The sequence below is a fragment of the Toxotes jaculatrix genome, chromosome 16 (genome assembly GCF_017976425.1).
Source record: "Toxotes jaculatrix isolate fToxJac2 chromosome 16, fToxJac2.pri, whole genome shotgun sequence".
Taxonomy (NCBI): Eukaryota; Metazoa; Chordata; class Actinopteri; family Toxotidae; genus Toxotes; species Toxotes jaculatrix.
The window spans coordinates 16,433,245-16,453,014 of record NC_054409.1 but is presented as its reverse complement, the minus strand read 5'-3'; the positions used below and the strand labels follow the sequence as shown (position 1 = coordinate 16,453,014).

General features: G+C 41.9%; 1 protein-coding gene across 4 annotated transcripts in view; it reads left to right on the top strand.

The window, feature by feature from the left end:
- Positions 1–19,489, top strand: part of LOC121195273 (mediator of RNA polymerase II transcription subunit 13-like) — a 101,115-nt gene extending 81,626 nt beyond the window's left edge. The window contains exons 6-32 of one of the 4 annotated variants that reach the window (XM_041058623.1): positions 2,912–3,057; positions 3,753–3,959; positions 4,890–5,054; positions 5,360–5,516; positions 5,625–5,729; positions 6,182–6,832; positions 7,189–7,402; positions 7,867–7,945; positions 8,070–8,191; positions 8,486–8,582; positions 8,794–9,011; positions 10,278–10,456; positions 10,755–11,683; positions 11,956–12,135; positions 12,249–12,478; positions 12,605–12,803; positions 12,923–13,211; positions 13,308–13,560; positions 13,668–13,847; positions 14,009–14,232; positions 14,371–14,513; positions 14,875–15,033; positions 15,131–15,295; positions 15,609–15,772; positions 16,769–16,933; positions 17,167–17,276; positions 17,647–19,489. In XM_041058623.1, coding sequence (XP_040914557.1) covers positions 2,912–3,057; positions 3,753–3,959; positions 4,890–5,054; positions 5,360–5,516; positions 5,625–5,729; positions 6,182–6,832; positions 7,189–7,402; positions 7,867–7,945; positions 8,070–8,191; positions 8,486–8,582; positions 8,794–9,011; positions 10,278–10,456; positions 10,755–11,683; positions 11,956–12,135; positions 12,249–12,478; positions 12,605–12,803; positions 12,923–13,211; positions 13,308–13,560; positions 13,668–13,847; positions 14,009–14,232; positions 14,371–14,513; positions 14,875–15,033; positions 15,131–15,295; positions 15,609–15,772; positions 16,769–16,933; positions 17,167–17,276; positions 17,647–17,779 — 5,863 coding nt within the window. In that variant the 3' untranslated portion in view covers positions 17,780–19,489. Of the gene's footprint in view, positions 1–2,911; positions 3,058–3,752; positions 3,960–4,889; positions 5,055–5,359; positions 5,517–5,624; positions 5,730–6,181; positions 6,833–7,188; positions 7,403–7,866; positions 7,946–8,069; positions 8,192–8,485; positions 8,583–8,793; positions 9,012–10,277; positions 10,457–10,754; positions 11,684–11,955; positions 12,136–12,248; positions 12,479–12,604; positions 12,804–12,922; positions 13,212–13,307; positions 13,561–13,667; positions 13,848–14,008; positions 14,233–14,370; positions 14,514–14,874; positions 15,034–15,130; positions 15,296–15,608; positions 15,862–16,768; positions 16,934–17,166; positions 17,277–17,646 lie in introns of those variants that run through there. The other 3 variants (XM_041058625.1, XM_041058624.1, XM_041058626.1) reach the window with 3 other exon arrangements.
- Positions 19,490–19,770: the final 281 nt, after the last annotated feature.

Below are 19,770 nucleotides of genomic sequence, written 5' to 3'. Positions count from 1 at the left end.
ATCTCATCAATATGTGTGCAGCAATTGCAGTGCGTGGCACTGAATTATTCACCTCCTCCTCTTTTTCTCACACTCGTTTTGCTCTCACTCCTCATTTTATGTTGTATCTTTCTTTCCTTGTCCTCCTAATTTCCTCTCTATCCTATTTTCCCTTTTTGTCTCAGTCTTATTCCAGCATTTCCTCCATTTTTCTACCCCCAGTGCTCACTCTGTCTCCATTGCTGTCTTTCTTTCTACTCTGCACATCCTCCTATTTTTTCCTCCTCTCACCCTCACTCATGTCTTTTTCTCAACCACCCCCCACTCTCCCCTTCCTTCTCTCCTCTCCTCTCCTCTCTCTATCTCTCAACAGGACTGTCAGCCCTGAGGCAAGTCTCAGCCATCACTCCTCTTCATTTATTAATACCTGTACTCATACAGCCCAGCACACACAGCTGCCTCACATCTCTGTCCGCTGTTCTCACACACGCGTACACACACACTCGCACGCTTGCCGACTGCACAAATGTCCCAGAGGATGCAAGAAGCCCAGTGTGTCCACACACTCACACCCGCTTAGTGTGCAGGAAAATGCCCTTTGTAAAAGGACAGGGAGCATCAATCTCCCAGCTGCGTCAGCCTACAGTTTGATGCTCTTTTTCTAGTTCTGCTTTTCCCTGACTCACATTTAATTGCACTTTATAGCAGTCATAATATGTCTGAGGTCATAATTGTTGCACATTAGTTATTGGTTTGACTTATTGCTTGTATAGTTTATCAAATGCAATTGTTTACCCAACTGAACTCTCCCTTTCCACACATATTAAAAGACTTCAGTCATTTTAATCAGTTGCCTTTGTTGGACTTTGTTTTGTGACAACATACATGTGTCATGTAAAATAAATTAATAGCACCAAGGTGAACAATTTTTTATCAGCACAGTCATTTCAGCTGAGATACTGAAGGATCCAGCCCCTAATTCTGCTGGATCTCTGTCTGAATTTAAAACAGAGAATGAGAGATTAAGATACAAAGAGAGTCTAGATGATTTTCAACAGCTATTCACTGCTGTTTTGCCAGGGCTGCGGTTTTATGAGGGGTCATAGGGGTACAGTGTTTTTGTAGACACATCAGTCCCAAACAGTACACACACATCTCATAAAAATGTATAATAACAATATAAACAGAATTATCAACACGAGAGGGAAATAAATTCTAATGGATGCTTCATTTCACAGCCTTATGTAATATGCGCAGGGCTGTAAGGACTGTAAGTGCAGGAAGAACAGAAAGTGTAACATAGTGAAATGCAGAAAATCAATGAGTCAATCAAACAAATAGTCAGCCAATGGAAAATTGCAAAAACAAAACAAAGCAAAACATTAAAGACTAACTTACTTAAGTTGTATCTATACATGTAGGTTTATGACTTTTACACTGAGAAGATAATTGGAACATTTAGTAACTGAGATCCTAAAGATCCTTAGATGTAAATTGTGGTTGTTTGCATATGTGTGAAATAAGTGGCAATTAGTTGGGCAGGTCGTCTTGACTTTCAGCTGTTCCCCTGATCTGCCCTATGCAGCTATACTGTATGTAGCTCTTCTTTTGGTGTAATGATGCACTGAGGACAAGGTTGGAGCGAAGTGACATTGAGAGCATTTTGGGTCATGTTTTGGAGAGAAGTGAACTGTAGAAATGATCTACTAGTGCAGTGCATGTGTGTGTGTGGATGCGCACCTAGGTGTGAAGGCGACATGTGCCTGTTTGTTGCATGCATATGTATGTGCTTCAGCTCTGCTCTTCCTCCTGTGATTGTACAGACCTGTGTTCAAACCACCTGCTGTTATGAGGGTATGTTTTCTCCGGGAGCATCAGGAATGTTTATGAAGCAGAAAAATTGGCCTCTGCTCTCTTTGGGTGCACTCGGCGCCACCTGGAGGCCGTCACGGTTAACGACAAGATACTTGGCTCCCTGATGACTGTTTAGTTCTGCCCATGAGTGACTGTGGAACTGGCCATTTTATTGAATTTGATGATCCATTACGGCTCAAATGGAGGTCCGGCTCCCTCAGGCCAAAGGAGATATTGCATAGGCAGCAGGGTAATCACAAGGAGATTACAGTACCTGCTGACTTTATTGTCAGTCTGATATATATAAACCAAGGTGGTAAGGAGCTTTATAGATTAAAAATATACATCAGTGAAGCCGTCTTGGTAGTTAATGATGTCCGGCCCGCCCACTGGTATATAGATTGCAATAAGACCCAGACAATTACTCCTCTGTGATTAAAAAAAAGAAAGAGCAGTGCATGATGAACTATGCCTGGACTGTGTAATAAAGAGAGCGCTGCATATGTAAACATGTAGTCACCACTATCAGTCATAAGCAAATGAGGATTTATACCTGCAATAAGGGGCCTATGTGGGAAATGATGAAGATGATCGATGTATGTAGAGATCTGCAAGGCTTTTACAAAGATGCATTCTGAGCATGTTCTCTAAATTGCTATTTGGAGAAAAGCACTCATCATCTGTCATGCTGCTGCCTGAAAGACTGGCATATTTGTGTTGTACATTTGTTTCTCAATAGATTTGATTCATGGGTTTATTTAATCTGAAGTTGAACATAAATAATTGTAATTTCAGTTCAGTGTAGACTGCTGTTTACTTATGTTAACAGTTGTGTAGGTTAATTCACATGCAGTTAAAATGGATAAAGAGAGCAGTGTCTGTTTTACAGTACAGAATCATTTTGGCGTTAAAGTTTTGTTTCTATGTTGTGTACAAGCTGAAGAGATCAAGCTGATGAGGCTCAGACATCTGTTCACATCTTCCTAACCCACAGGAGATAAACCCCACCACATCCCTGTACTGTTTCTGTTCTGTCTGTGGTCTCATGACTTAAGCCTTTACTGTCTTCTGTCCCCAGTGAACACCTATCATGTTCCTTCTCCTTCTTCCTCCACGGGGAGAGCAACGTGTGCACCAGTGTGGAGATCGCACAGCACCAGCCAGCATACCACATCACAGAACACCACATCCGTCTCGCACAGACCTCCACCACACCGGTGCAAGGTACTGTCATAAACGCTTTGTTTTGTTCTGTGACATATGCACACTGAACAAAACAAAAATGATATTCAGCAAAAACAAAACGCAAAGCGCAGTTATCGAATTAGCAATAGCGGAGGGCAGGTTCAGATCATTTACTGTCGTAAAAGTAGCATTACCACATTATGTAAATACTCCATAACAAGTAAAAGTCTTGAAAGCGTTATTACTTGTCATCCTTATTACTTATGTATCAACATGTTAAAATACACTGTTGTTTAATCTATAGCTGCACATGATATTTCATACGCTTTTATGTTTAATGTGTAAAATCTTTTTCTGCAAACTAACTTGTGAGAATAGCTGTCAGATAAATCTAATGTGTAAAGTAAAAAGTACAATATTTCCTTTTGAGCTGTAGTGGAATAGAACTATATAATAGACTGTGACTGAGTACAAGTACCTCAAAAGTGTATTTGAGTAAATATACTTACTTATTATTACTATTCCCAGTAGTAGAGTTTATAAATAATATATAAGCTTCTCATACTTGAAAACTGGTTAAAACAAAAAATACTGCCAATCAAACTAGCCCTCTGCAAACTCACCTTTTTTTACCTTTTTACTGTGCAGTTTAATAAAATACAGTAAATAAATGATTTAAGGTTACAGCGTGCTTTACACCCTCTCTCCCTCCCGTCTGTTTTATCCTTCTGTAGTGATTCTGAGTCCATACGGTCTGAGTGGCACTCTAACAGGTCAGGCTTACAAGATGAGTGACCCAGCGGTACGGAAACTGATGGAGGACTGGAGCTACTTCTACCCTATGGTACTCCAACAGAAAGAGGGAAGTGGAGGGAAGGAAAAAGAAGAAGCAAGCCATTCCTATGATCGCAACTGTCACGTGGCAGTGGAGGTCATCGTAGGTATGGAAAAAATTAATGTGTTTAAGGAAGGTAAAAAATGCATCTCTGGTAGCAGAATTTACAGCTTTATGGACATTTTTTAATCTCATCTAGCATGTAGATATGTTCTGCATATTAATATAATTGCACAGCTGTACAAAGATTGCTGGATATACTTTCAGCAAGAGAGGAGCAATAAAAACACATTAGACCACAGTGATGTTGCTCTGCTAAAGGAAAAAGTAAAAGGATCAACATCACATTGATTTGAGCTGAGGTATTAGTGGATGGTGTGCTATTGAAGTGATCCTCACAGTCTTTTAGTACATCTCAGAGTGGAAAGGGGGAGTGACTAGGAGGAAGGAGAGAAGAAGAAAAGAAGAGACAGAGTGGAAAGATAGGAAAGTAGTGGTAAAAGCCGCAGGGAGTTACTCTAACAGCTTTGTCTAATCAGTCTGATCCCACAGCATTGGTTTGACCTGATTATAATCAAAACTCCTGTGGATACCAGTGACTTTTACATCTGAAGAGGAAAGCCTGTCTATTCTTTGCTGCCTGAAATTAAAGTCAATACACAAGTGTAAAGGGATTTAAGATGATATGTTTTATATGAGCAGTGAAAGAAACTGTGAGATTGCATCAGTGGATAAGGAGCAAGTGCATCGCAAAGACCGTAAAGCTACTGTACTTGCCAATTATTGAGAATGTCTGGAACATATACAATGTACTTCAGCAAAATATCAATGGATAGAGAGGTGGGTGAGGGTAACATTATCTTTAAGCACAATCATTCTTATGTGGTTGTTGCATAAAAAAATAACTGGCTGTTTAACTGTTGTTTTAAATGGTATCTGTTTTTTACAGTTTCAATAAACCTTGTAGTTAAAAGTGAGCAGCAGCCATCCTCTTGTTTCCTAATTGTAAGTAATGTACCTCCTTTTATCTTCCTAGGTGGAGTGAGAATGACCTACCCAGCTGCTTTTGTGCTGATTGCCCAGGGGGACCTTCCAGTGGAGCAGCCTCCACCTGTTCCTGCAGCTCAGGGCCTCAACCGGGAGCCAAACCACTGCAGCGTGCCGCTCACACCGCCGACGTCACCAGAGCAGCCCTGCTCAGGTAGCAAATATGGACACAGATGCCTTTCTGCATGTACACATAGGACATTAGATACCACAATATACATATATACATGTTGAAACATTGCAGAAAAACTACAGCGGGTTTAAAAAATCTGAGACCATCCATTTACTTGAAAATGATATTTGTACATTGTCTTAATTTTCTTTACTTACAAACATAAAGATGGCGCTTGGTGTTTGGAGGAGATGATAAATGGCTGAAATAAGCCAAATCTAATTGTCCTTGAAAATCTTGTGCTCAGTGCTGTATAATGACATCTGTTCCACCTTTCATCTTTTCAGCGGACAGTGGCTTCGTGACCTCTGTCTCCAGTGTTCCCACACCGGACAACAGCATGGGAGTCACAAGCATCAGCCCAAAGCATTCTGGGAAGAAGCTTACCTGTCAGGTGGTCCACCAGGCCTGGAGGGAATGCTATCTAAACCAGCCTCAGCATGTGTAAGTTTAACCATTACTGAGTTTGGTTCCTCTGTGTGGTGTGATTATTAATGAAGTGCAGTGATGCAGTAGTGCTGGTGCCCTCGTGGATCTGTTTGTTCCCTGCAGACTGAACCCACCATCTGATGTGACGCCTAAGAAGGAAGTGCCAAATGGAGTTATCACATGGGACTTCAACGATCTGGGAGCGAGAGCGCCCTGCAGCTGCTCCAGGTACCACAGAGCTGCAGCCAAGCTGTTCAGTGTCAGTATTGTACTTATATGTACAGTACCTGAGCCTTGTCATGTTTATCACAAAAGAAATATTTAGAGTCTTGCAAATTGGATGCCAAATTAAAACTTTATTTTTAAAATTTAGTCAACATACCATACAGTCAAGATTTGTTACATTTGTGACAGAAATATAATTAATACAGTTTTAATAACCTACTCAAGGCCTCCACCTATTGTGATAGTGAAGCAAAAATTCTGTAATAAATGAAGCAAAAATTTTGCTTCTTAGGGAGAAAAATAAGTAAACAAACTCTCTTTAAGAACACAATTGTTACAAATAATATATAAGCTTGAAAAAAAGATTCTTCGTTGTGCTGTTATTTTAATCTAGGTTATCGTTTTTTTTTTTTTTTGGTTTTTTTTTTAACTTTGTCTTGCTTGACTTGCTACAGGTTGAGGCAGCAAAAGCTAAATTTGACCACCACATCCACTGCCAATGCCCAGACTAATGCCAACCCTACTCAGTCCTCTGGCCCATCATTATACCCGCCCTCCCTGACCAAACACAAGACCAGTGACAAGACAGAAAAGGCTGACAAACAGTCCAAGAGGCCAGCCATGATCCCCTTCCACCACCGTCTATCTGTCATACAGGAAGCCACTCTGGAACAGGACTCACCAGGAGGGCCCCAACTCGGGGGTCTTGTGGCACTAGAGCCACCCATGGAGCCTCTGGCTGCTCTGGCAAGTTGCAAGTATCCCAAACCGCTCTCCAGGAAAGCCCCTGAGTCCCTTCTCCATTCACCGATGTCTCCACTTCCACCCACACTCAGCCCGCACCCCCGGGTGCAGGACCCAGAGGTTCTGGATGGGCCTGTGGATATGCCTGTCTGTCCAGATGGAGCTTTAGGGATGGGGGTGATTACCAGCGAGACAGCTGTGTATACAGCTCTGCTGAGGCAGAGGGAGAGTGGCGCCGGCTGGTGGAGAGGCTTCAGGACTCCCAGAACCGATAAGACTGGCTTTAGACCTCCTGAACTCCCCACTGATAAATTAGAGGACGTGAAGACAGAGACAGCCATTGAAGGAGCTCCACTAAAGAGGTAGGAGAGAGACACAACAGCAGTGTTTTGCAAACTGTTAATTTCAGTTGGGAGAGGAACGGCAAGCAGTAGCAAAGAAAATAATGATTCTAGGCCTCTGGAAACATTCAGTAGTGCTACCTGAGGCAGAATAATACTAAACACAAAACATCAACAATAAAAACTGGGGGATTTGTGGGGATTTAGCACATTTATCAGGTAGCACTGGAGATACTATGTATGTCATATCCAATAAAAGCATCTGAGTTATTTTGGAAATATGAGATAAGATATGAGGGCACAAAAGACAAGACAGCGTGAATGACCTACCACTACTGCCACGGATCAACTGATGATATTGGTCTCTCCTTCCCCAGACTTTACACACAGACTCACAAGAGATTTAAAATCTCAGAGGAGAGGGTGAGGGACCACATCCACATTTTGGGAATGTTCCAGCAGCCAGGTGTGGAGGCCCTGCGGGAGCCTGGGGATGATCCCTACGACTTTAAGGAAGGAGACATTGAGTACACATTTTCCACTTCAAAGAGATTAAAGGGCCAAGGGCGAGAACCCAGCAAGAAGGTCAAGGTAGGACAACACATACAGTTTTGAAAACGCAGTCTAGTCATTCTGAAAAACTTTTAAGTGATTGTGATCAAAATTTTTATACCAATGTGGGTCTCATGAGTACTTGTATGTGAAGGGGTGGTGTATTATAGTCACAATGATCAATCCACAGAGAATTACACCTGCATTTTTCCTCCAATCTACTGATTTTTCTAACGATTCTTTCTAATGACAAACCAGACTGATTTCTGTTGCTCTCAGGTGGCCAAAAAATCAGAAATTGCAGATTTAAATACAAATGCTCTTATGGCGAATACACATTTCACAAACTGCACATGTGTGCACAGAATGTAACTTGTGACAAGTTTGTGGCAATAGCAGCCCACGTACAGAGCAAGAACATTTTAAAAAATGGCACTTTTTACTTTGAAGTATTAGACTGGAGCTGAAAGGGGAATACTCTTATTTTCTTTTTCATCCACTAGGGAGAAGAAATCACCAGCAACGGAGCACTGCCTGATGGGAAAGATGCTATGTCCATCTTTAACTCGGCTCCAAAATCAGGTGGGACGCAGCCACTGCCACTTCATCAACATCACATACAGTATACTGAGTGAAATCCATATTTCTGAGCGCAGTGTTTCATGAAGATTTTTCAGCAACTGGTCTAAAGTTTGTTCTGTTTTAGATGAATCAGGTCAGGATGACGGAGCTGCCAAGGCCAATTCTTCCCTGACCAGAGAAAAAGATCTTGTGGTCAACATCTCTGATTTAGACAATATATTTGATGAAGATGAGGAGGAATTGGGGGTGAGATGTCATGGTTTATGTTTATAAATGTTTATGTACTATATTCTTAAACACACACACACACATTGCATTTCTAGTAATAGGCACAGGAGAAGTATTTTTTCTTTTTCTTTTCTTGTCTTTCTTTTTTTTTAGTTTTTTTCAGTTAAAAGACTTAATGGAAACACATGCACAAATATTAGATCTCCTATAATTTTCCCATTATCCCGTGTGTTTTATGTTTCAATATTCGGAAGCACAGAATATTGCATTGAATAAAACTGATCCTCTAATCTTATGTGTAATAATTTGCAGACTGTTTACCCCAACCAGCACTCAGCAAAGCCGCCACTGTCGACAGAAGATCGCCCTCTTGGGAAAGAAGGGAGAGTTGCGGTACCTTATCCATCAAGTGAGTCACTTTGATTTGTATTTAGTTGAAAAATCTTGATTAAATACATTTTAGTGGTATCTCAGGACAGTTTTTTTTATGTATAGCCACTGCATGGCAGTATTCTTTGGGGAATTATAATTCTTTAATCCCATTATACATCAGTAAACTGCAATTATTTGTCTCTCCTCCCCATCTCTTCATCTCTTTCTCTATTTATGTCTCCTTTCAGCAGTAGCAGACCTCCAGCGGATGTTTCCCACCCCACCTTCCCTCGAGCAGCACCCAGCCTTCTCTCCCATCATGACGTATCGTGACACCCCAAGCCAAGAGCCGCCAGCACCCAGTGGAGCAGCTGACCACCTGCCGTCGTTAGCCTCCACACAGCTTACTGAATACAGAATGGAAATGGATGAGAGCATGGCCAGTCCCAGGCAAGAGGATATCAAGGTGAGGAATCAATGCCCAATAACAACACACATATAGCAGCATATTTAGCTTTGTGCATCAAATGTTAAAGTGGGAATAGAGAAAATTACACTGTCATCAAGGGGAAGTCAATGCAAGTACTTGTTGACTGACTGGCAGCTAGCTACTGAGCAGCTGGTCAGTCTCAGAGATCATGTTGGAATTGTTTCCCTGATACCTGTAGCTCACTAATTAACTATCTCTGGGTTTTGAGTCAGACATCTGTAATGACTGCGGGCTCTGTGAGCGGGTAAATGCTAATTATAGTAGAATGCACTTATTTTCCACTTTTAGGTGCATCTGCTTGTTAACACAAACAACAAGCTCCTCCAAACAACAAGCATTTGTAGTGCAACTCAATATGTAGAACATGCAAACAGGATTGAAAGGTTTAATTCAGCGTTAAAGCTGATGGGATCTATGGAACTTAATGGCAACTGAGCCTACAGATGTAAAAGACTTTCACTGTATTGTACTGCTGCCTCTATCATTTATTGAGTATGATGCAGTAAATAATTCAGCAGTGATTGATTTGGGGAATATCAGGATGTAAATGAGAGTGGTCAGAGGAGGGTTGCCAGTGGGCTCATAAACACCAAGACTGGACACTTTATGAGTCTATAAAGCTTGTTTGGTGCAACAGATCTTGCTTTCTTTTGTGGCAAGGTTGGTATAAAATATTTACACCTTTGGATAATGTGTGTGGAGCATATTAGACTTCTTAATTTTAAAAGTACATAAATCTGAACACGTGATAAGCACTGATGAGCACTATCGCTAGAAAAGAACAAAAACAACAATGACTTTATCCTACTAGCAAGTATTGCAGCCAAAGCATGAAATGCTTATTGCTCTGTGCCATAGAGCTCCATTGCATCAATGAGCCACACTGTTGCACTGGGGGATATGATCCTTTATAACGATGAACATGTGCACTGTACTTTATTTTAGTGTAGTCTGTTGTAGTACAATTACACATAGACTGCCCTGCTGTTGTAAAAACTCACTAGAGCACCAAATGCATATTAATCTGCTGCTGAAAATAGTTCTCACAAAAATCTCACAAACAGTTCATTCAACAGTTTACTTAGAGTTTTAGTATCAAAAGGGACTCATACCTGATACTGGGAAGATCTATCCAATAATGTTGTTGTTCTTGTTACTATACTCTGCTATCACTCACTCAATGCAATGAAATGTGTCTTTATGTTACTAAATGACAAAATTACGTTTTTCTTCCCTATCCAGCCGCAAATAGGCTCCTCCATGTTTGCTCCACTGTCCTGCCTTCCCAGCCAGAGTCTACTACCACTCAAGATTCCTGAGCAATGTTACTACCGTCCCTCTTGGGCCCTCATGCCCAAAATGGAGCATTTCCCTACAGTCATGCATCCCCAGAATCCCACTCTCATCAGGGATGGATACACGTGAGTAGTTAGCTATGATGAGCATTAGAAATTTTATAATGCCATTATTTTTAGAGCTTTTGTTAAAGCTTATTAAAGCTTTTAAAAATGTTGTGTGTCGTTCCTGAAGGATAAATGTGTGACGTTGACTTTTTAGTCTCACTAGAAAGAGTTCAGTGCTCTAGGGATGTTAATGCCAGTTGGTTCAAAGGATTTTGTTCTGTTTGGGTATAAGAAGCAGCATGACCTTCAAGAGCTGCTCTCCAGAGAGTTAGAATAATCTTTTTTTGTCTATCTGGCTATTTGTTTTGGTTTCCAGAAACATCCCCAGTGTCAACACCCTCACAGACCAGGAGTATGGCCAGATGAGCAACACCACTGCTTCTGTGAGCACCACTGCTGGCATCCTCCCATCTCCTGCCACTCCCCGCTTTTCTGTGCCCACTCCACGAACCCCTCGTACACCAAGGGGCATTAATGCTGCAAGCTCTGGGCAGGGTTCAGTGAAGCAGGATGGTACTGAGCTCAGCTCACCAGCCTCCACCCCCTCTACTAGCCTGCCTCTCAGCTCTGTAGAGCCCCTAGCTCGGCCAGGACCCTCCCTGCCGGAGGCCCACAGCCTGTACGCTGTCCTCCTGCTCTCAGACTCCGTCCTCAACATTTTCAAGGATCGCAACTTTGACAGCTGCTGTATCTGTGCCTGCAATATGAATGTCAAAGGAGCAGATGTTGGGGTGTATATCCCTGATTCTACCTGTGAGGATCAGTACCGCTGTATGTGTGGCTTCAGTGCCATTGTGAACAGGCGGTTGGCCCACGGCACAGGCCTCTTCCTGGAAGATGAGCTTGATATTTATGGTCGGACTTCTGAGGTAGGCCAGGCAGCCGAGAGGAGGCTGGCTCTTTGCCGGCGGGACCCAACTATGGGAGACCCCAGGGCCAAGCGGCCTCAGGACGCAGCCCCTGCCTCGATGTCGGTCATGATCCTTCTGCAGGAACAGTGCTCCCAGCCCATTTCTTCCCTTGCATCACTGCACCTCCCGCTCAGCTGTTCCTGCCATGGCCGCAAGGGGGCACTGCTCCAAAGCTGGATGTCTGAAAAACAGTGGGCAGATGGGAGCGATGCCTGCATGGAGTGTTACAATGCCTTGGAACAGGGGATGCAGTATGTGGATAATCCCACAGGAGGAAAAGTAGACCAAGCTGTTGTCAGAAGTACAGCTCTTCACTCCTGGCCTCACACTAATGGTAAGAAACATAAATTTACTGCTAAAGAAGGGATCTGAACGATACATGCTATAACCACATAAACACGGCTTTACAGATTGTAAGGTCTTTGATATTATTTTATTGTATGCTTAGCTGCTTTTGTGTTATCTAAACTATGTATTGATGTGTTTTATGTGTGTTTATTTGTTTCTTTTTGTGTATAGAATCCTGTTAACATGTGTGAATCTGTTCATGTAACTTTTGTGTGTGTGTGTGTGTACCTGTGTGTGTGTCTCTGCCAATCTCCACAGTGTTGGACATGAGCATGTTGTCGTCCCAGGATGTGGTTCGCATGCTGCTGTCTCTGCAGCCTTTCCTGCAGGATGCCATCCAGAAGAAGAGGACAGGACGGACCTGGGATAACATCCAACATGTTCAGGGTCCGCTCACCTGGCAACAGTTCCATAAGATGGCTGGGAGAGGCTCCTACGGTGAGCCAATACATTCTTTCCTGTCTTTGTTTTTTACTGCATGTTACCTGTAATACTCATGTTGTCATTGGATTGTGGTAAACTAAAAATGTCTCTATTTGTATTTGTCCAAGGTTCGGAGGAGTCACCAGAGCCTTTGCCCATCCCGTCAGTGTTGCTGGGCTATGACCGGGAGAGGGACTTCTTGGCGTTGTCCCCTTTGGCATTACCTTTCTGGGAGAAGTTGCTACTGGAGCCTTATGGGGGGCAGCGGGATGTGGCCTATGTGGTACTGTGCCCCAACAGCCCGTCTCTGCTGGCAGCAGCCCGAGCCTTCTTCCAGGAACTCAGCGCTGTTTACGAGGTAGGACACTGGATTCTGGTTCAGAAGAATAGTTGAATTTCAACACATATTCAACATGGTGAATCCTAAATGGGATTGGTATTTCTAATGAGAGAGAATGAACAGTAGCCCTGACCTGATTTCCAGACGAGCCGCCTTGGGAAGCACCGTCCTCTCGCCAAGGTGTCCAGGGATGGCCTTGTGCGTGTGGGTGAAGATGTGGAGCCAGAAAAGCTGGAAGAGCTGGATGTGGACCAGTGGATGACGGGACCCTGGGGTGGACAGCAGCACACTGACAACCTCAGCAAACTTAAACTCTATGCTTATGCATGCAAGCAGCAGCTAGGTGAGCATAACGAAACACACTAATTTAATTTAGTATAATATAATTTTAAATAATATCACCCAGGCACTTCTATTACCCTGTAGTCTAGTTTTAAATTCATTTTTTTCCCCATCTTTCAGGACCCCAGCTGTCAGTCCTATCTTTGGACAGCAGTCTTCTGCTGCCTCCCAAAGCCCAGCCTCCTGCAAACAACACATCTTCAGCCCAGCCTGCCTCTTCTGGGCAGACTCAAGCTTGGGCTCCTGATGGAGAACAAGCTCAAGGTACTGTCAGTTCAACAAATGCTCCGACCCCGACTGGAGCAACCTCAGGCCAGACAGGGGAGACATCTCAAGGAGGAACCAACGATTCTAAGGGGACTTCTAGTGCCACACCACCAGCTAACACACCAGCAGAAAACCCGGAGCTGTAAGACACGTTTTATCAGGGGAAATAACCTCATTTCAAATGTTGTTCCACACATTTGAATAAGTACAATTTCTTTCTTCTCTTCCTCTCTTTCAGGATTTCTGAGCAGTCTAGAATTGGCATCCCCACTGTGGCTGACTCAGTGGACAGCCACACCAATCCACCAGCTATTGTTATTTACATAGTGGATGCTTTTCTTAGCTCAAGTGCAGCGAGAAACGAAGGAGGAGAGGAAGAAGAGGGCGACGAGGTAGAGTCAGGTAGCATTTGGCTACTTGGGCTTCTTCGCTGCTACACAGAGATGCTAGAGACTTTGCCTGAGACTATGAGACCTGCTCTGGTGCTACAGGTACAAAGATACTTAGATTCACACTGAGTAGGACTAAACAGGATTCAGTCCTGCTCTTGTGATCATCACCATCTTTTCATTTCTTCTTTTGTCTTTATCTTATGTAGGTGGTGTCATGCCAGTATCTTCTCCAGCCAGCCAGTGGGGAGAGCCATTTGTACCTGCAGCACCTGCGCTCCCTGGCCTTCTCTTGTTACTCCCAGTGCAGACGTCTGCTACCCCAGCAAACACACATCAAGTCCCTGACTGGATTTGGACCAGTGTCCACTGTCAGCTCTGTACTTGAGGTAAGCATGTCCAGAAGCAAGCATGAAAAATCAAACATTGCTGCAGCTGTAACTTGTATCATGTTCTTTTATGCATATACATTAAACATTACTGTAGTATACCCGCTCGTGCCTTAGTTAATATACTTTTTAACTCTTGAAATCTGAATTTCCTCCCCCAGCATCCAAGCCCACTGCAGCTGTATTCTCCCCCATTCATCCTTGGTCCAACCCGTCCCAAGCAACCAGAACCAGGAGAGATATGGGCAGAGCACCCTCCCAAGTACAATGTGCTCTTTGTAGGATACTGCCTATCGCATGACCAGCGCTGGATCCTGGTATCCTGCACTGACCAGCAGGGGGAGCTTCTGGAAACCTGTGTCATCAACATTGATGTACCCAATAGGTGAGAAATGGTCATTTATGGTCTTAATTCTGTGCAGAGCTGTTCTTTTTAACTTTTCCACTTTTGTCGTTCTCACAGCAAGACATAGAATGCTCTAATCTCTTCATGTATTTCATGGTTTTTTTTTTTTTGCTTCAGAGCACGACGTCCCAAGGTTTCAGCCAGGAAGATGGGACTACAGAAGCTGTGGGACTGGTGTGTTGGCATCATCCAGATGACCTCACTGCCATGGAGGATTGTGATTGGTCGGCTAGGCAGACTGGGGCACGGGGAGCTAAAAGGTGAGTGACACAAGTTCAGAAGAAACCAGGCTCGTGTAATCACTTTGTTTCCCCTAGTTCTATACCTCGAAGTATAAATCATTGGCCTTTGCATTACAAATCTAATACATAATTTTGGCAAAACTTCTTCTCAATCTTTTCAATCACTTTTTAGGTTCAATCCTCATTTTTTTATCCTCATTTTATGTATTTTGGCCTCTTTTATTTTTCCTCAAGAATTTTAGCTGCGCATAAAATTAACTTTGAAACGATTCACTAAAAGGCTTTTCATATCTCTCTTTCTCTGCCTCTAAATTCCTCTGCTTTTATCTTGTTCTCTCCTTCTCTCACACATGCTCTGCCCACCCTCTCCCTCAACTAGACTGGAGCTCGCTCCTTGGGGAGCATTCCCTCCATTCAATAGGACGCCAGCTGAGGGAGGCTTGTCGTATGTGTGGGATCTCAGCTGCTGACTCTCCCACCATCCTCAGTGCCTGTCTGGTAGCCATGGAGCCACAGGGCTCCTTTGTGATCATGCCTGGTTAGTAGCCTGTCCACTTCGTCTGTTATAAATGATGGTTATGACAGTGGTGATGTTCATGGTTTTTATGTTTGTGGTTTTGCACGTGTGCGTCCAGATGCAGTGACCATGGGCTCAGTGTTTGGACGCAGCACTGCTCTGAACCTGCAGACCTCGCAGCTGAACACGCCTCAGGACGCTTCCTGTACACACATCTTAGTCTTCCCTACTTCTGCCACCACCCAGCTGGCACCCAGCTCCTACCCTACGGAGGACAATAATGGTAACAACTACAGTACTACAGTTACAAAATTATTTGAGAACCTTGTTTTTAAAAGAATTTAGAGCCATATTATTTTTTACCAACAGGGGGCATCTTTGTACTAAAAAATCCCCCAACATCACAGTAACAAATGGCTTGTGCAAAAAATGTCCAGTTCTGTACTGCATTCTGCCATGTACTCAAGACAGGAATATTGTTTTAGTTGAGAAGTGACCCTGGACAAGATAGGTGTATTTGAGGAATACCAAAGTTTTAACTAATTGGGGCTGTGCTCACATTCTGAACTGTGTTCTCTCTCTGTTTTGTCCCTCAGATGACATGTTTGATCTGCCCTTTCCTGATGAACTGGAGAACGACATTGGCCATGACATGATGCTGATCACAGGGACCCTCCACCCTTCCCCCAACACATCTCCTGTGCCCTCACCTGGCTCTCCGTCCGGGATGGGAATGGGATCACATTTCCAGCACACCAGGGTGAGTCAGGGATCACTGGAAAGGAATCATCCTACAGTTGCAGCAAATGACACCCTGAAACAAAGGAACAAAATGGTCTCACACCCTACGTAAGAAAAAAAAAAATGCAACTGTATTTACACATCACATTTAATCAAAAAAATCACAGGGACTGATTGATCTATCTACTTAATCTAACTCAACAGCTTGATCTGACTTGAAAGCCAAATAACACTGAAGAAAACTGTTGTTACAGGAACTCAGAACTCCTGGTATGACCTATAGAAATTTTGCGTTTTTGTTGCTTATTACAGGGGTATTTTGGTGGAACAAAAATGCATACCTCTTCAGGTTCAGATTTGATTTTAGACTTTGAAGCACTGGAGCCACTTTTCTGCTGTCTGTATTGACACTCAACACTTCATATTATCAAATGAGAATCAGAATTTGTGTTTTGCCAAGTATAATAGATGTAGTGGAATTTGTCTTGGAGGCACAGGAGAATAGACGTGTTGACAACCTACATTGCACCACATTTCATGCAATACTGACAAACTGTGGGAACAGCCCAGGCAAGGTATAGCTGTACAGCCGCAAGTTATAGGTTGAATATGTCAGCTGCGTATACTTTGTGTGTCATTACCTCGTTGACCTGCAGGGAGAATATGCAAATACATATGTTGTTCTTTTCCAAAAACCTTGGAAAAGGAAAATTTTTACGTAGTGGAAAAGAATAATTTCTCACCTAATAAAAGTTGTTTGTTTGTTTGTTTGTTAAAACCAGTATTTTTCCTCTTAAGATGAAATAACTTGATTTATTTTTGCAATTTTATAACCAGCTTCAGCAGCAGTCTTTCCATGCTTTCATGCGTTACAATGATTCACAATTTCTTGTTTAAGGAAGGAAAGAAAGAACTGAAGGATGTATGAATAAATAAATGAAAAAGGTCATAGCCCAGGATTTGTTAGACACAACAAAGGTTGTAATTAATTGCTGACCTTCTCCTGTGCGTATAGAGCCAGGGAGAGCGCTTGCTGTCCAGGGACAATCCACCAGAGGAGCTGAAGCAGCAGCCGCTGGCTTTGGGTTACTATGTCTCCACTGCACAAGCAAATGGACTTCCTCACTGGTTCTGGGCTTCCTGCCCACAGGCTGAGAGCCAGTGTCCACTGTTCCTCAAGGTACTCCAGAAACTGTGTGCGTGTGAGAAAGAGAGAGAGAAAGAAACTGACTGTAAAGTTCATTTGATTTGAGAGCAAAAAATACAGAGATGAAAAGAGATGCTGATATTTATTAGATCAAGAATTCACTAAGAAATGCCTTAATTATGTTATTAAACATTAAGAGGGGGCACAACTGCTCTTTGTTAAATGCTTCAACATTTAACATTGCTCCCATTGCTTCTTCATTTCAGGCGTCTCTCCACCACCACATCTCCATAGCTCAGTCAGATGAGCTGGTGTCAGACAAGACTAAGAGGACCCCTCACCCCTTAGACTCAAAGACCACCTCTGATGTGCTCAGGTAAGTACTTAACACGTTTTCCTTTAAGATTTCTTTTATCATCTTCTGTACAAGACTGCCAGTGAAAATGGATACTGGATTGTAAGTACAAAACAGAGGATAAAATTATTATATAAGTGTAAAAAAGTATAAAAAGTCGATGACTTATTCAAGTAGCTGAGATATGTATATTAAAATTTAAAATATATGTTCTTAATAAGATGTTTCATTTCCATTAAGTAGCATTACTAATCTAATAGTCGGTACTATGCATTTGCAATATTTAGAATTTAACCTTTAGACTATAAATAATTTGAATGTTTTTGAAAAGTCAGAATTTCATGAAAAATGTCCCTGATAAAATTGTATACTCTTGGTCTCTCAAACACAGGTTTGTTTTGGAGCAGTACAACGCCCTCTCCTGGCTGACGTGTACCCCTGCCACCCAAGATCGCCAATCCTGCCTGCCTGTCCACCTGGCTGTGCTGACCCAAATGTACAATGCCATCCTGAACATGCTTTAGCTATGTGAGACTTCAAGGACAACTCTTAGGGGACTGACAGTTACCTTCATTTCCTCCGTGCCTACACTTCCTCCTTCTGGGCACCAGGGAGCACCAGAACTCTTCTGTTTGGGTAGACATGGATTTAATGGCCAAATAAAGGACAGGGCAAAGTCGGACTCTCGCAGGCCTGGAATGTAATGAATAAGAAGAGTGAAATGCTCTGAACAATAACAGTAACAATATTAACAACAACGACTCCGTGCAAATCCAGTTTGTACCTTCAAAACAGGCTCTGTGCCCATTATGGTGCTTTTATGAGGGAGAAACAGATGGATCTATCCAACTATGCCCATTTTACTGACATATCGCAACATTAACTTTCTCCTGATCAAAACAGCATTATGTCCCACTCGTAGTGGCATTTGAAGCATCTGTGGATAACAGAAGCTCCGTATGATTCTCATTACATCCTCACCTGTGAAAAGGGACGTCTGTGCAGGGCCACATAACTCCATCTTGTACGACCAGCAAAATGGCATGACAACACAAACCCATGGCTTTGTTACATCAATCATGTGTTATAATGACGTTTTTACATTTTTGTACAGAACTGCACTGTTGAGCTTCTTGGGATTTGCAGTCGATTGATGAAACTTTACTTTGAAGGGGGCAAATGTCCTCATTTTCTCCAAAGAGGGAGCATTTGATAATGGCACTTTTTCCTCACCTTCCAAAGTGTTGTAGATAAGAACACAATGGAAAATATTTGACCAGTTAAGACGTTAAGCGTTGTTTATAATGTAATGCATACATTTGCAAAGGATTGAGACTTATTTTTAATATTTAAAATAAGAAAATGAGAAACTTAAACAAGGCCTTTTTTCCCAATTGACAGTTAATTGTCTTGGGATCTGAAATAAAATTTGCCATTTTAATGCAATTGTAAAGATGCCATATTTATACAAATTATATCATGTCATAGAATTTGATATATATGTATATACATAAATATATATTACCTCTTCCAAGCAGGCACTTAATGATAAGGGTGATGGACACAACCACCTCTTTAGAAATGGACACAGTATGAACATTTATCAAAGAAAATGCATTTGAGCTGTTCTTTTTTTTATTTTCTACAGATACTGAACATTTTAGCTTTTTATTTAAATGTTTAAATTAAACTAATTGATGCAGGAGATACAGTATACTGTATATTTATAAAGTGTTCCTCTTCTGCTAAAAAACTTGAAGTAGGCAATAGAAGACCATGTTATTTGAACATTGCAAGGTAATGAAATATTTAAGAATGATGCTTTATTTCATTGGCTCTCCTAAATGATGTCAAGCAAACCATTAGAAAGGCCTGTCTCTTCAGCTTCACTCAGTCTGCTCTTTGTTAGATTCCTAGCATGTTTGTATATACACTTTGGAATTTCTTAAAGCTGTACATTTCATGGTGGTTGGTTTACTTTCAAGTGATTCATATCAAAGTATTTTTTTGCTGTGAGCTTTTTTGATATATAGTATACAGCGCAAAACTCATTTAATTACAGCCAAGAGGTTAAATTGCCAAGTAAGTGTACACAAATGTACAGACAAGGGCAAGTTTGCAAAAAAAAATTGTTACATCTCTCATCACTTTGAATATCAAACAGATCCACTTTAGTGTGAGAGATCTGTTACTTTTACACTCTTTTTTAGTAAATTATTAAAACTCTTGAAAATTATGTTGTGTTTGGTGTCCTCTTTTAATCCGGAAGACTATAAACATCAGACTGTACTATATTATTTTATTTTATCACAGTTTATTTAGGTTGTACAATACTGATTATCAGTGATTGGCAAAATATTATTTGCTCAAGTAATGCACTTAAATACAATTTTTAGGTTCTTGAGGCTTGATTTAACTTAGGTTAAAGATTTTATTCAAAGCATGTGATGATCCTATAAAATAAGAAAATTTGCTCAGTTACTGACAATGCTTCTCTTCCTTCTACTGCTTTGAG